The sequence below is a fragment of the Callithrix jacchus genome, chromosome 9 (assembly GCF_049354715.1).
Source record: "Callithrix jacchus isolate 240 chromosome 9, calJac240_pri, whole genome shotgun sequence".
In the NCBI taxonomy this organism is placed as follows: Eukaryota; Metazoa; Chordata; class Mammalia; order Primates; family Cebidae; genus Callithrix; species Callithrix jacchus.
In genome coordinates, this window is record NC_133510.1 from 93,095,781 (window position 1) to 93,111,776 (window position 15,996).

General features: G+C 32.9%; 1 protein-coding gene across 6 annotated transcripts in view; it reads left to right on the forward strand.

The window, feature by feature from the left end:
- Window positions 1–15,996, forward strand: part of CEP290 (centrosomal protein 290) — a 90,744-nt gene that overhangs the window by 45,352 nt on the left and 29,396 nt on the right. For all 6 annotated transcript variants that reach the window (XM_035257203.3, XM_054238710.2, XM_054238707.2 and 3 more), the window contains 12 exons: window positions 956–1,067; window positions 1,975–2,430; window positions 3,536–3,700; window positions 4,665–4,772; window positions 5,017–5,151; window positions 6,651–6,917; window positions 7,849–7,956; window positions 8,608–8,807; window positions 11,424–11,637; window positions 12,614–12,751; window positions 13,898–14,119; window positions 14,450–14,572. In XM_035257203.3, coding sequence (XP_035113094.3) covers window positions 956–1,067; window positions 1,975–2,430; window positions 3,536–3,700; window positions 4,665–4,772; window positions 5,017–5,151; window positions 6,651–6,917; window positions 7,849–7,956; window positions 8,608–8,807; window positions 11,424–11,637; window positions 12,614–12,751; window positions 13,898–14,119; window positions 14,450–14,572 — 2,248 coding nt within the window. The remainder of the gene's footprint in view (window positions 1–955; window positions 1,068–1,974; window positions 2,431–3,535; window positions 3,701–4,664; window positions 4,773–5,016; window positions 5,152–6,650; window positions 6,918–7,848; window positions 7,957–8,607; window positions 8,808–11,423; window positions 11,638–12,613; window positions 12,752–13,897; window positions 14,120–14,449; window positions 14,573–15,996) is intronic.

A 15,996-nucleotide genomic window follows, 5' to 3' on the forward strand; every position in this document is an offset into this window, starting at 1 on the left:
TTAATCTGTCAAGCATAAATTGTTAAAGTATTTTATGACCTACTCATAAAAATATAGCCATTCCTTTGGAGCCTGATAGTTCTGTTGGGAATATCAATTTTTGACATCTTTTTCACTATGAAAGACCCTTTTTTAAAAAAATTGGTCCTTTCTTCTCTTGGACCTCTTTTGATATAAACTAATTATAATAGTTCATTTTAATCATATTTTGTTAATCATGCAACTGACAATGAGAGCATCTGATCAGTATGAGGAAATCTGTCTTATCTGTAACACAGAACTAAAATAATTCTAGCCCAAAACAAAGAAACTTTATATTTTGCTTTGCCTATGTTGACTTGTCACAGTATTCGTAAGGGAATTTGAAGGAGTTATTACCATTAAACTAACACTTTTTTTGTAATTTTATTAAATGCATGTTTTGTTTCTTTTCTCATTTCTGATAACTTGTAGGTTAAAACATACATTAATCCATTTAAGTATTTTAGAAATTTTATATTTCTGTATTCTTAACTGTGTGATGGTATTAGATAAATGTACTAAATACCTTATCCTAGCATATTCCAAATTATGACAATAAATGTTTTATGGAAAAAAGTGTGGGACAGAAGTTCTTTGGCCATATATGTTTGGAAAATGCTATATAGTAAGTATGATCTGAGAGAATTATATATGATAGAACCTCTGAGAGCACTGAATATATGTTATGAATAGTCAAGGGGGAGGAGGGATGTTGGGAATGAAGGTTTTTTTTTTTAAATAGCAAACATGATAACCTCTCATGGAATTATGTTCCATGAAACAGTTTAAGAAACCCTGTTTTCATGTTTCATACGAAGAAGAGATAGATGCTGAAAATGAATGGCTTTTTGGAAAAGGGTCTAGAAATTCTTAAATTTGGTATTTACTTAGAAAGTGTACTTAATTGTTCCTGAAATATATGATTATTTTCTAGACTGAGAGAAATTTCTGATATTGCCAGAAGGCAAGTTGAAATTTTGAATGCACAGCAACAGTCTAGGGAAAAGGAAGTGGAATCCCTCAGAATGCAACTGCTAGACTATCAGGTATGTGTAGTATTGGCTCTTCTATCCACTTTTTTTCCTAAATTTACAGTAGATGTTGGGAGTAGGATGTGTTACACTTTCTGTTTGTTTGTTTTGAGATAGCCTCTCATTCATTGCCCAGAGTGGAGTTCAATGGCACATTCAAGGCTCACTGCAGCCTTTACCTCCTGGGGTCAGGTGATTCTCCCACCTCAGCTTGTTGGGCAGCTGAGACTACAGGCACTTGCCGCCACGTCTGGCTAATGTTTTATTTTTCTGTAGAGACAGGGTTTCACCACGTTGCCCAGGCTGGTCTGGAACTCCTGGGCTAAAATGATCTGCCCACCTTGGCCTACCAAAATTCTGGGATTACAGGTGTGAGCCACCATGCCAGCCCAGTGTTACATTTTTAATCAGAAGATACACCAACAAGAGGCTGTTATTCTTGTTAGTTGGAACCTAATTAGAAAACTCTTTAATTTGAAATACTGTTCAGTAATCCAGTTCAGCATTTAAATGCCTATAGACAAATCGTGCTACTGATCAAAATTAGGATCCTGAGAAAGAGTAATTAGTAAATATTTAATAACAATATTTTCTCTCGTATTTATATGTAGCTTTTTACATATTCTTACATTATATGTGTTGGGAATTATAAAAACATATGCATTGTCTGAACCAGTGGAAGTTAAAAAAAAAACAGTAACATACCCACTGTTACTCAGTTACATTTGGATTTTAAGTTTGATTCTTGGTTTTTTCTTTTACAATTCTTTGGTAATTATTTGTATTAAAGCAAAGTTGTATTTTGTAGATCTCATGTGCCACTCTTTTAAAACTTTGTTTAGTAAATTGTGATTTTAAATCTGTGATAAGCTTCATTGGAAAACTTGAAACTTACTACACACATTTATATTTTTCATATTAGGCACAGTCTGATGAAAAGGCACTGATTGCCAAGTTGCACCAACATAATGTCTCTCTTCAACTTAGTGAGGCTACTGCTCTTGGTAAGTTGGAGTCAATTACATATAAACTGCAGAAGACGGAGGCTTACAATATGCGCTTAGAGCAGAAACTTGATGAAAAAGAACAGGCTCTCTATTATGCTCGTTTGGAGGGGAGAAACAGAGCAAAACATCTGCGCCAAACAATTCAGTCTCTGCGACGACAGTTTAGTGGAGCTTTACCCTTGGCACAACAGGAAAAGTTCTCTAGAACAATGATTCAACTACAAAATGACAAACTTAAGATAATGCAAGAAATGAAAAATTCTCAACAAGAACATAGAAATATGGAGAACAAAACACTGGAGATGGAATTAAAATTAAAGGGCCTGGAAGAGTTGATAAGCACTTTAAAGGATACCAAGGGAGCCCAAAAGGTAAACATTTAATCTTGATTTTTTTTTTTAAGAGACAGGGTCTTGATCTGTTGCCCAGGCTGGAGTTCAATGGTGTAAACATAATGGGAACTCCTGAGCTCAAGTAATTCTCCAGCCTCAGGCTTCTGAGTAGTTGTAGCTGGGAGTACAGGTGCATACCACCATACCTACCTAACTTTTTAAAATTTTAAAAGTTTTTGTAGAGACAGGGTCTCACTTTGTCACCCAGGCTGGTCTTGAACTCCTGGCTTCAAGTAATCCTCCTGCTTTTGGTCTCCTCAAAGTGCTGAGATTACAGGCATGAGCCACCATGCCCAGCCAATTTTAAATTCATTGTTTTCAAAAGAGTTACGTAAGAATTTCTTAATATGTGCCTATATAAAATATGCTTAAGACACAATCAAATTCCAATTATGATTCATTAATATAGATTTTGTAACTTAGCAGTGTTGGCTATTTGAATGTCTATTATTTGTAAAAATAAAATTAGGCTTTTCTAACCAAAGATTTTAGTGGGAATCTTCAGATTGTATAATACCAAGGAATTTTAAATACTGTAGAAAAATTTATATTAATTGAATACTAACTATAATTATTCTTAAACATTGTAGTAGTTATCAATTGATTTCTGCTGTTCATAATTATCTTAGATTTAGAAGTAGTGGGCCCATATTTATTTTTAATATAATTTGGTTTTATCTTCATTTAGAAAGAAGTGAATGAAAAATAATTATCTTGCAACTACATTCTATTCTCTAGGCTAGAAACATTTAAGATTTCTGTTTTTGAAAATAATACTAATGTTTCAATGACCTGCTTATAGTCAGTGTTCAATAAACATATAACAAATGAAAAAAATGAAAGTGAATGTTAGTAATGTCCATTCCAATATAATTTGAAGATTTTATTGTAAGTTCCCACAGTTGTAGAAAAGTCAATGGAAATCCTAAATAAAAATTTGTCATGTGGCTTGAGAAAAGATAACATTGTGTCTTATTTTACTTTAGAATGACCATTACTTTCAACTAAAATCATTATGATCAATAAAGTAATATTGTTTGTTGATATGGCATTTATATTTGTATATATAAATTGTAAATCTTAGGTAATCAACTGGCATATGAAAATAGAAGAACTTCGTCTTCAAGAGCTTAAACTAAATCGAGAATTAGTCAAAGATAAAGAAGAAATAAAATATTTAAATAATATAATTTCTGAATATGAACATACAATCAGCAATCTTGAAGAAGAAATTGTGCAACAGAACAAGGTTTTATATTTGTTTTGTATTTTCTAAGATTTTAGATAAGAATATTGCACAAATGACTATGTTATTCTAATTGAATTCAGCTTTTATTACTAATTGATTACATAATAATTTTTTCTTATTTTTTCAACTATTCTGAAAATTTATATTTAGTTTTTATAACATTAGTCTTAAAAAGGGCAATATATAGACAACCTCATTGATAAGTTAATTTTTATTTTGAGATTGGTTATTTGACTTTTCACAGTTCCAGGTTTCTACTGGCTCTCACTGACAGAGTAAGAAGGCAGCTTGTTATAGAATAAAGTGTGCGCTACAGAGACAGATGAAATTCATCAGACATATGACTGTCTCAGAGATTGTTCCCTCTGCTTAAATTGTTCTTACCATAAATACCCGTGGTGTTTACACTTTCAGTGCCTGCAGGTCTTAGCTCATATGTCTTATCTTATCAGTGCATCCATCACCAGCCACCTAAGATACAACCGTAAATTCTACTGTCAAGATTCCCTAAATAGAGATTATCTTAATTTTTCTCCATAGCACTTGTAACCTTCAGGTATATTACATACTTACTTGTTTATTATTGACTGTCTCTCCTTCACCAGAATGTAAGTTCCATGGTGACATGGACTTGGTTTTGTTTACCGCTGTGTTTGTACTGCCTAGAATGATGCTTTGCACACAATATATATAATTAAATATATTTTGGATGGATGGATGGATGGATGGATAGAGAGATTTAAATTACATCTGCCTTTCTGCCTTTCTTACTTCACATGTGCCTTTCTCTGTGATCTTACACAAGTTACGTCACCTCTCTGAGTTTATATTATTTTTCATAAAAGGAAAATAATTACAGTTTCATCAATGTGTTGTGAGGATTAGTTAAGAAAAAATATATGAAATGCTTGTTATGTGCCTGATGTCTTTGTGTATGTGTCTGACACAAATTGTCTTTTGTTAGTTTCATGAAGAAAGACAAATGGCTTGGGATCAAAGAGAAGTTGACCTGGAACGTCAACTAGACATTTTTGATCGTCAGCAAAATGAAATACTAAATGCAGCACAAAAGGTATGAATGATTAATCTTGTTTGCTATTCTGTAGCATGGCCTAGAGTGTTAATTCACAGAAATATTTCCTGTATCAGATATAATTTTAACTGATGTTATATTTGTATATATTAATTGATCTTATATTTGTATATTTAAAATATGAGGGGTTTAATCTATGTTTTATCATAAAGCCGTAAAAGTTAATATTGTTATTTTCAATGCTGTAACTGCTTTTTTAAGAAAACATACTATTTGTTAATAGTTTGAAGAAGCTACAGGATCAATCCCTGACCCTAGTTTGCCCCTTCCAAATCAACTTGAGATTGCTTTAAGAAAAATTAAGGAGAACATTCGGATAATCCTAGAAACACAGGCAACTTGCAAATCACTTGAAGAGGTAATTAGAAAAAATTGCATTTTGATTCGTGTATTCTTTGGAATGTTTGTGGGGGGTGTTAAATAATGTTTCTTTATGAGGATGATGCATAGAATGATGAATCTGTTGCTAATTTCACTCTTTTTCTGTTCTCCTTTAATGCTTCTAACAACTGATAATGAATAGCAGATATGGTTAATTTGAATTCACTGTTTGTTTTTTTTTTTTTTTGAGACGGAGTTTTGCTCTTGTTACCCAGGCTGGAGTGCAATGGCGTGATTTCAGCTCACTGCAACCTCCGTCTCCTGTGTTCAGGCAATTCTCCAGCCTCAGTCTCCTTAGTAGCTGGGGTTACAGGCACACGCCACCATGCACAGCTAATTTTTTGTATTTTTAGTAGAGACGGGGTTTCACCATGTTGTCCAAGATGGTCTCGATCTCTTGACCTCATGATCCACCCGCCTCGGCCTCCCACAGTGCTGGGATTACAGGCGTGAGCCACTGCTCCCGGCCCTGAATTCACTATTTAGTTATAACTTGTTACCTTTAGGTTCACTGATCAGCACTAGCGTGAAAGGAAAAAAAAGCATTTAATTGTAGCTTTATGAACCATATATTATTTTCCTTTATATGATCTTTCCTTATTTTTTTGGTTTTATTTTGAAGTACATGTTACATAATCTATTAATCCATTTTCAGTTCATTCCTTTTTATGCATGGCTAAAGGGTTGAAGGTAAATTAGAAATTATTTTCTGTTTTAATCTAGATCTTGACTTTGGTTAGTAGGTGATCAAATCTGTCATCTTTATTAAATTATTTTGAAAATAATTAAAAATATGATTTTCATGTTAGTTTCCATATAAATATATTAACCCCAAATACACTTAAAAATATATGTAAAGGAGTTTTTCAAGTAAAATTGTACATTTTTAATCAGTTCAGGAAACTTAGATTTTCCTCAGTAATTGTAAGATTTGTCATTTATGTGAATTGCCACTGAATCACTTAATTTAAAATACCTTAATCCTCTTGAAGAGTAAAAATTTTTCTAGTTTTTTTTTTTCTGTTTTGTTTTAATAAAGTGCAGGTTTTATAATACTAATTTCTTGACTTGGGCCACTAAAATTCCAGTTTTGTACTTCACTGACTTTAGATTAGTCTTCTAATGCTCTGCTAGTCAATGGACCAAAATAAAGGAAATAATTTATTACATATTCTTCCTAAATCTAGCACAACCACACATTTGTAGTTCTAAACTGTAATATCTCAATAAAGTACATTAATTAAATTTTATTTTTGTTGTAACAGTGAAGTTTCTAACATATGTAATACTCTTATAAACTATGTAAATAAATGTTGTCAATTAGAAATAGTTTAACCTTATTAAGTATCAAATGGCTATTGTACATATGATGAGAAAAATAAAGTGAATTTTTTTTTGCTAATAACCTAAAATTCAGATGAAGTATTTAAAGGAAAAAATATGCTTTACTGATTTATTGTGATTTAATCATTGCAGAAGCTAAAAGAGAAAGAATCTGCTTTAAGGTTAGCAGAACAAAATATACTGTCAAGAGACAAAGTAATCAATGAACTGAGGCTTCGATTGCCTGCCACTGCAGAAAGAGAAAAGCTCATAGCTGAGCTAGGCAGAAAAGAGATGGAACCAAAATCTCATCACACATTGAAAATTGCTCATCAAACTATTGCAAACATGCAAGCAAGGTTAAATCAAAAAGAAGAAATAGTAAAGAAATATCAACATCTTCTAGAAAAAGCCAGAGAGGTATTTTATTATATTATGAGTTTGCTGTTTTATGTATTATGTTTTTTTAATCCAATGCTAAATATTATTTTGCCCTAAAGTGGTAGTTCCTTTCTTGCTTTCAAATGATTCTATTTAAGAATTGTTACTTGCATGTGATCGTGTGATTGGATTACACCTCCGTCAGCAAAACTGGCAGTTTGTCTATCTTTCTCTTATACACTGACTAAACCAGGAGTAGTTGTCATGGTGAAATCGTGATTTTGAAAAAAAAAAAATTTTTTTTGAGACGGAGTTTCGCTGTTGTTACCCAGACTGGAGTGCAATGGCACGATCTTGGCTCACTGCAACCTCTGCTTCCTGGGTTCAAGCAATTCTCCTGCCTCAGCCTCCCAAGTAGCTGGGACTACAGGCACGTACCACCATGCCCAGCTAATTTTTGTATTTTTAGTAGAGACGGGGTTTCACTATGTTGACCAGGATGGTCTCGATCTCTTGACCTCGTGATCCACCCGCCTCGGCCTCCCAAAGTGCTGGGATTACAGGCGTGAGCCACCGTGCCCGGCCAAAAAATATTTAATTGCGTTTATAGGTGAGGACTGAGGTAATAGGATGGAATAAAATATGTCACACTGGTAATCAGTAGAAATCAGATTTGTTAGAACTTTGTGGGGAAAAGCTAACATTTATTTTTTCTAGAAATAAGTTAAAAGATGATAGATACATGTTATTTTAATATTAAGAATATGTTATGAACTGAGGTAGGACTTGTGAACTTGAACATTGTGTGAGGGGACATGTATACTGGTCTAAATACGTACATACATAGAGATACTGTTTCTTCCTCATCTCAAGAATTTTAGAAGATTAAAAAGAAAATATATAAGGTCTTCAAAATGTGAATTTATTTTAATCACAAGTTAGGATATAGTTTCGATTTTCTGTAAAACAGGAGCAAAGAGAAATTGTGAAGAAACATGAGGAAGACCTTCGTATTCTTCATCACAAATTAGAACTACAGGCTGATAGTTCACTAAATAAATTCAAACAAACAGCTTGGGTAAGATTCTAAGACCTTTTTTCTATTTGTTACTGATTTTTGAGACCATGTAATTTAAAATTCAGCACTCTTTTTATTGGAATAGAAGTCACCCTACCTTTTTGTTGCCGAAATAATCTTCTGAAAACATAGTTCTGATCATTCTTCTTCCTAGACCCAACTCCTTCTGTGTCTCATACAAAGTTATGTTTATACTCTTTAGCCATATGCTTGATCTTCTATGAACCTACCTACCTTTCTTTTCAAATTCTACACTGTAAGTTTACCTATAACTAACTGCTTTTCATCTCCAAATTCAGCTCATACTTGCCTGTTTTGATCATTCTGTTTCATATGTATGAAATGGCCTGTCATCTTTTAATGTTTTTCATGTATCTTTTAATGTTTTTAATGTAATTAGCATGTTTGAGCCTTACCTCATTAATTCAGTTAACATTTTTTGATCTCCTGCTACATACAGATACTTTGCTAGCTATTATAAATACAAAAAATAAGGTATTTCCTTCCTGTCTTCTTTAAGCCTTCACTGCCTATTAAATCATTACATTTTAGATACTATATTTTGATCATTTGAGGAACCAAATTAAAAATATAGAATAAGTGTGGCATTGAATTATGCATGCCTATTGCTAATATATTCATATTTCATAGAATTTAATGAAAGAGTCTCCCACTCCAGTTCCTACCCATAAGCATTTTATTCGTCTGGCTGAGATGGAACAGACAGTAGCAGAACAAGATGACTCTCTCTCTTCACTCTTGGTCAAACTAAAGAAAGTATCACAAGATTTAGAGAGACAAAGAGAAATCACTGAATTAAAAGTAAAAGAATTTGAAAATACCAAATTACGGTAAGTCTCCAAAACGTATTGTAAAAATAGGCAATGGTAATAATAATATAATGAAGCTAAACGTAAGTGTTTGCTACGCCAGGAACTGTTCTAAGACTTTTATGTATATTGTCTCATTTTTATCCTCAGGACTACTGATTATATATGTTATCATTTTCACCTTTTTCAGAGAGGATATGGCCTCAGGAATGCTTAATAGCATGCCTGGAGAAGATGGGAAAGACATAATTTGAAACTAGTCAGTCTGACTCAAAAGCCAATACAGATTCTTTTCCAGAATCTCATTTTTACCTTCTTTGAGCCTCAGTTTTATCTTATTTATCAATTTATTTATTTATTTATTTTTGAGACAAGGTCTGGCTCTATTGGGTAGGCTAGAGTGCAGTGGCACAATCTGGTCTCACTGCAACCTTTACCTCCCAGGCCCAAGCCATCCTCCCACCTCGGCCTCCTGAGTAGCTGGCACTACAAGCAGGTGCCACCGCACCTGGCTAGTTTTTTGTATTTTTGTAGAGACAAGGTTTTGCTATGTTGCCCAGGCTGATCTCAAACTCATGAGCTCAAGTGATCCACCCACTTTGGCCTCTCAAAGTGCTGGGATTACAGGCCTGAGCCACCTCACTCCGCCTCATCATCTTTAAAATGGAAATAAAGTACTTTCTCTGGCTTTTTCGGGGTGGTCATATGAAGGTCAAATCATACCATGTATGAAAGTAATTTGAATATTGTAAAATAACATATACAGAGAAAACTTTTGTTTACACACTTATAAGAGTGTCTAGAACATAATAGAGGTTCTAAACATTGTTCAACCAATTTATCAGAACATAAGATTTTAAACTCAAAATAGGTTTATAGTTATGTAGTTTCTAATTATTGTAGTATTACCTGTATGGGCCTAAATTAGAAAGTTGAACTGTTTGACTTATAAGTCCATTTCAGCTCTCAAGCCCCTATTAGAGCCTTTGATTCTTTACTCACTTATTCAAATGCCTCTAACAGAATTAACACTATTTTTGCTTTGTTAATGAGCTGCCACTTTTAAGAAATTACTCTCTAAAAGAAAGAAAATTGGCAACAGCATATGTGTATTTTCAGTCTCTTTTCCTCCCTCTCTTAAATTTTGTACATGAGATGTTATCTTTGGTCTAGTAAATTTCTGTTATGTTTTGGAGTATAAAATTACTTGTGTTTTTGCTTCCAATTCCAGGGTGTAGAAAAATTATGATCTCTTGAAATACCTTGTATAATGTATTTATTTTGCCACATGAAATACTTCAAGTTATTGTTGTGTACCTTCTCATGTCATTTTAGCCCAAAATTGTACTGGTATTCTCTGTTTGCATATTTTGATGTATATTAGGAAATCATGGATCTGTGTGATTTCTTAAGTAAAACCTCATATTTTCACAATTTGATAATGACTCTTTAAAGTTAGACTTAAGTTTTGCCAAAACAGCAAACCTTAAAGAGTTTAACATTTGCTTATTTCTTAACACTATCTCCCTCTCATTGGTCAGAATCTCAGTAGAGATGTGGTATCTGTATGCACAACAATATGTTAATTCAGTTTAACAGACTTAATGCTGAATGAGCAATAGGGTTAATTGAATTAACTAATACCTGTTGATGGTATCTACTTCCATATATGTAATTATAGAAATAATGCTAGTGAATTTGACATAAATGAATTAATAATACATGTGATTTCTGTGAAAAGTTATATTCACCTTTTCAATATGTCAATATAGGGCATTAGTTCTCAAATATAGGGGATCAATTTTTTACTGTTGTCCCTCTTGGGGACATTTGGCAATGTCTAGAGACATTTTTGATTGTCATGGCTAGGGGGTGCTACTGGTATCTAGTGGATAGAGCCAAAAGATGCTGCTAAACATCCTATCATGCACAAGATAGCCCCACCAACAACAAAGAATTATCGTCAAAAATGTTACCAGTAGTGTGGTTAGGAAACTATCATATAGAGGAAGCAGTCACATTTTGCAAGAGCCGTACTATTTAAAATGCTATTTTGTTCATTCTCTGTATTATTGGACTAAAGCCACAAAATAACTTGGTAAGATTGTTCCCAAAAATATTAGACAAAAACTAGAATAAAAACATGCACCCTTGTAGTCCCGGCTGCTCAGGAGGCTGAGGCAGGGGAATCACTTGAACCAGGAAGGCGGAGGTTGCAATGAGCTGAGATCGCACCAACCTGAGAACTGCACTCCAGGTTGGGAGACAGAGACTCCGTCTCAAAAAAATAAAAAGTTAAAAAAAAAGGGCGCGGTGGCTCACGACTGTAATCCCAGCACTTTGGGAGGCCAAGGCGGGTGGATCACAAGGTCAAGAGATCGAGACCATCCTGATCAACATGGTGAAACCCCGTCTCTACTAAAAATACAAAAAATTAGCTGGGCATGGTGGTGCGTGCCTGTAATCCCAGCTACTCAGGAGGCTGAGGCAGGAGAATTGCCTGAACCCAGGAGGCGGAGGTCACGGTGAGCCGAGATCCCGCCATTGCACTCCAGCCTGGGTAACAAGAGCGAAATTCCGTCTCAAAACAAAAACAAAACAAAACAAAAAAACAACACATATGTTTATTTACATCAGGCTCCAAGAAAACCATGAGGAAGAAGTGAAAAAAGTAAAAGCAGAACTAGAGGATTTAAGGTATCTTCTGGCCCAGTCACAAAAGGAGTCACAGTGTTTAAAATCTGAACTTCAGGCTCAAAAAGAAGCAAATTCAAGAGCTCCAACAACTACAATGAGAAATCTAGTAGAACGGCTAAAAAGCCAATTAGCCTTGAAGGAGAAACAACAGAAAGTAAGTAACAACAGAAAATTACCAAGATTTAGGAAAAATTTGTGGTAGATTGCTTTTAGAGAAGATTTGTAAATTTATAAAAGATGGTAGTGTAAATCTCTGTTGTAATAAAAAGTATGAGCTTTTATCTTATGCTGTTAAACAGGATCTTTCAGACAATTCTGTTAAATGGTCTTGTTAAGTGCTATTTTTCAGGGCAAATATAGTTCAATTTATCTTTTTATGTTTTCATCAATTCGATTTGTATATTATCTATATGAAGTGTGGAAAAATCTTAATGTATATTATAGAAATATACATATAATATACATTACATTGTCTTTTATTTTTTTCTACTGAGATTTTGTGCTAGCATTTTTAACAAAGGAACAATTTTGAACAATTTGAGGGTTTGAGAGGGAGATATGGTAATGAGGAAACAGAGATAAAGTGGTCATAGAGATGGTTTTGTGGGAAGGAGTTGGTCAGTGTATTCTGATTTATTAGGTTTTAAAACATTTATCTCAGATTTGATATATTCAAATTGTTTTAGAATTTGCTGCTGTTTTTCTGTGCTAGCTCATGAAATTTATGCATAGACTTTAAGCCTTTCTTAGTCCTTTCTTTGTCTATGTAAATTCAGTTAATTTCATATGGGAGGATGTACTAAGTGACTAATTTAAATATCTAAACTTGGTTATTTGAAAACAAAACATATCTTATTTTTGTAATACAAACTGCTTGATTTAATGCTGAGTTCTCAAAATCATTATTAAGATTTTGAACATGCACATTCAATGTGGAAAGAATTGAGTGTAATTACAAAAGATTTATTTGAAAACGTTGAATTGTTAATTTGCAAAATATGTTCTGTTAAACTCATAGTATTTTAGGAAAATAGTAGAAAGTAATAAAGTTTGTTTTTTTTTGTACCATATATTGTGCATATAAAATGTCGATTTTCCTTAAAAAATTGTATTGCTTTTGTAATTTTTAGGCACTTAGTCGGGCACTTTTAGAACTCCGGGCAGAAATGACAGCAGCTGCTGAAGAACGTATTATTTCTGCAACTTCTCAGAAAGAGGCCCATCTCAATGTTCAGCAAATTGTTGATCGACATACTAGAGAGCTGAAGGTGAACATCAACGTGTGTTAATGTAACAAAAATTCTGATAATTCCTATTGGAAGAGAATTCACTTGGATATATAGTAATTTTGCTGATGAGTAGGGAATTTATAATATTGGCGGACATCGACACACACATGCATTTTTGAACAATAAGTATCTTTATGGTATTCATGTAGATTCTTGGAGATTAGGAAAGGATAGACCATTATGAACTACTCTTTCTAATGGCGTTAAATTTAAGAAATATTTTACCTAGGATTTTTTTTAAGACTTTATTATTTTCTTAGAGCAATTTTAGGTTCACAGCAAAATTGAGAGGAAGGTTCAGAGATTTCCCATGTGTCCCCTGCCCCCCAGAGTGGTGCATTTGTTACAACTGATGAACCTATATTGATACATCATAATCACCCAGAGTGCAAGTTTACCCCTGTTTTAGCCCTTGGTATTTTACACTCTGTGTGTTTAGACAAATGTATAATGATGTGTATCCATTGTTGTAGTTTTATAGAGGGTGTTTTCACTGCTCTAAAAATCTTCTGTGCCTCTCCTCTTCATTCTGCCCTCCCCACCTCACCAAGCCCCTGGCAACCAGTGATCTTTATACTGTCTTCATAGTTTCACCTTTTCCAGAATATCTTATACTGTATCCCCATCATTCTCACCATAGGACAGCTAGCAACTGCTTTCTAGTGGCATACATAGTGTATAGTATTGTGAGTTACTCTTTTATGTCTTATTTCTGTAAAAGACTCATGTCTTATTTCGATAAAGATTCAAGTCAGATATTTGTTTTATACTTCTCTTATGCTTCATAGTGTTTAAAACATTGCCATTTATATTGTTATATACTTGTTTATTTAATTAATTCAGCCAAAATGAAACATGCATATTTGATAAAATTTTCTTTGTGGGTGTTTGTTGAAGATGAATTGGTTTATACTAGTTTTACATTTTTTTCCTCAAGGTAGACTTTTTTCTCAAGGTAGACTTGACATCAACATAAAAAAAAATATGTAGTTTGCATTTTTTCCCCCTTGTATACTTAAAAATTCAGACAAATTTTTTATAGTGGTATATTTTCTGTTTTGTGTTGCTTTTATCATTGATAGTTGATGAAGACTCTTCTTTTTTCTTTTCTTTTTTTCTTAATAGTCACAAGTTGAAGATTTAAATGAAAATCTTTTAAAATTGAAAGAAGCACTTAAAGCAAGTAAAAATAAAGAAAACTCACTAACTGATAATTTGAATGACTTAAATAATGAACTGCAAAAGAGACAAAAAGCCTATAATAAAGTACTTCGAGAGAAAGATGAAATTGATCAAGAGAATGATGAACTGAAAAGGCAAATTAAAAGACTAACCAATGGATTACAGGTACTATTATGTTTAACTGATTACATCTGATTTACAATATAGAGGCAGTAGTTTATTTCCACTTTATAATTTTTTCTGTGATATTTGTTAAAACTGACTTTCAAATGACTTTGATTAATGTAATTTCTTTGGTGACTTCTATTGTGTTTATAGTTCTAGAGTAGCTTATTTTATTAAAATTCAGAAGCAGCTACCAGATTATCTTATGTAAGAAAAATGTCATTTAGAAAGTATGGTCAGTAATAGCTTCAGGAAATTTCTATTATATAGTTACTGTCTATTTTGTTTCATATGTATTGTAAAAATACAAAAATACCTTTTATTTTTTAGGGCAAACCCCTGATAGATAACAAACAACGTCTAATTGAAGAACTCCAAAGGAAAGTTAAAAAACTAGAAAGCCAATTAGAAAGAAAGGTGGATGAAGCAGACCTAAAACCTATGAAAGAAAAGGTATGTGAAGAAACCTACTGACTAATATGCTTAGTGTAGTGACAGAGTAAGTTAAATACATAGTTGATTAACATTAATACACTGCCTTAATTTGAGGATTTGGCTGTATTAATTCTGCATTTTGAGGACTATAAGTAGTATTGAATAACGTCGTGAAGTCTAAAACAAGTTGCTGTTCTGTAGAAATTTCCAGTCTACTTGAGGAGATACCGTAATGTAACTCTTACTTGGAAATTACTACATCAATTCCATTCATCTTTCTTATATTAGAGTACCTCTAAGGTACTTACATATTCACATCTTACATATTCGACTGTGTATCATTTCTCCCCAAAGTAATCATTTACACAGGTTGGTGTTTTTGAATTTTGGAACAGAAAGATAGGCATTTTAAGACCTCTACTTGAACCCAGATATGTCCTTTTTAACCTTCAGGATACTAGGCTCTTATTTCTGATAGCAAAGTGATTTGGAATATATTCAGTATTTGCAGTAATAATCAGTAACCAATCTGCTCATAGAATAACTCTGTGGGAGAAATTTCTTAAAATTTTATAGGTCATAGTCAACTGTTTTGTAATAAAAACTACTGATTGAAATAACCATTCAAAAAACTAAAATTGGCTAAAATGTATGTAATTAAATTTGTTATGGACAATAAATTGGAGATAACTTATTGGTAAGATTCAAAATACCAAAAGTGAACTGGGAAATGTTGGTGTTAGTAGTAATCTTTACCCTTCAAGAAAATCAGTATGGAGTAGCTATGGTTAGGAAAAGTTTTCATTATAAAATTTACCCAGAAAATATTCAATATCTATAAAATAATTACAATAACATGAAAATGAAAAAGAAAATTCTGTCTTTAAAGGCATTGAATAGAAGATATGTAATGGAATTCAAATGTCTTAATAGAGTATAATACTCCAAAATTTATTTTCTATAAAAATTCGTTAATGTCAGTGTAATTTCGATGACACTATTTGAATGGAGTCACAACATGCTTGCTGTCAGAAACTTTGCTGGTGAAAACTGTAAGATCAAAATGTCCTTACTCTTTTGCATTTCTGTCTTTGCTAACTCCCTAATTAGGGATAGGCCTAATCTTATCCTTAAATGGGGATAGGTTAGAAACTGGTATGTTTGTTCCTAACTGGTATGTTTCTATACCAGTTTCTAACCTGATGTCTGTCATAATGCTTTATAAGCCTTGTGGCTTTGCCTGGACTCTTCTATGCTTCAGGTTATTTGATTTATTTATTCAGTTTATTCTTCCTTAAAGTGGGAATAATAATATCTGTATTGCCAATTTCTCAAGATTATTTTACAATAAAATGAAATGATATGTGGAAGTCTTGTAAGCCATCACGTCAGTAGTAATACAAGATATTGCTACTAACTAGAAAGAGAATACAGGGGTCAAT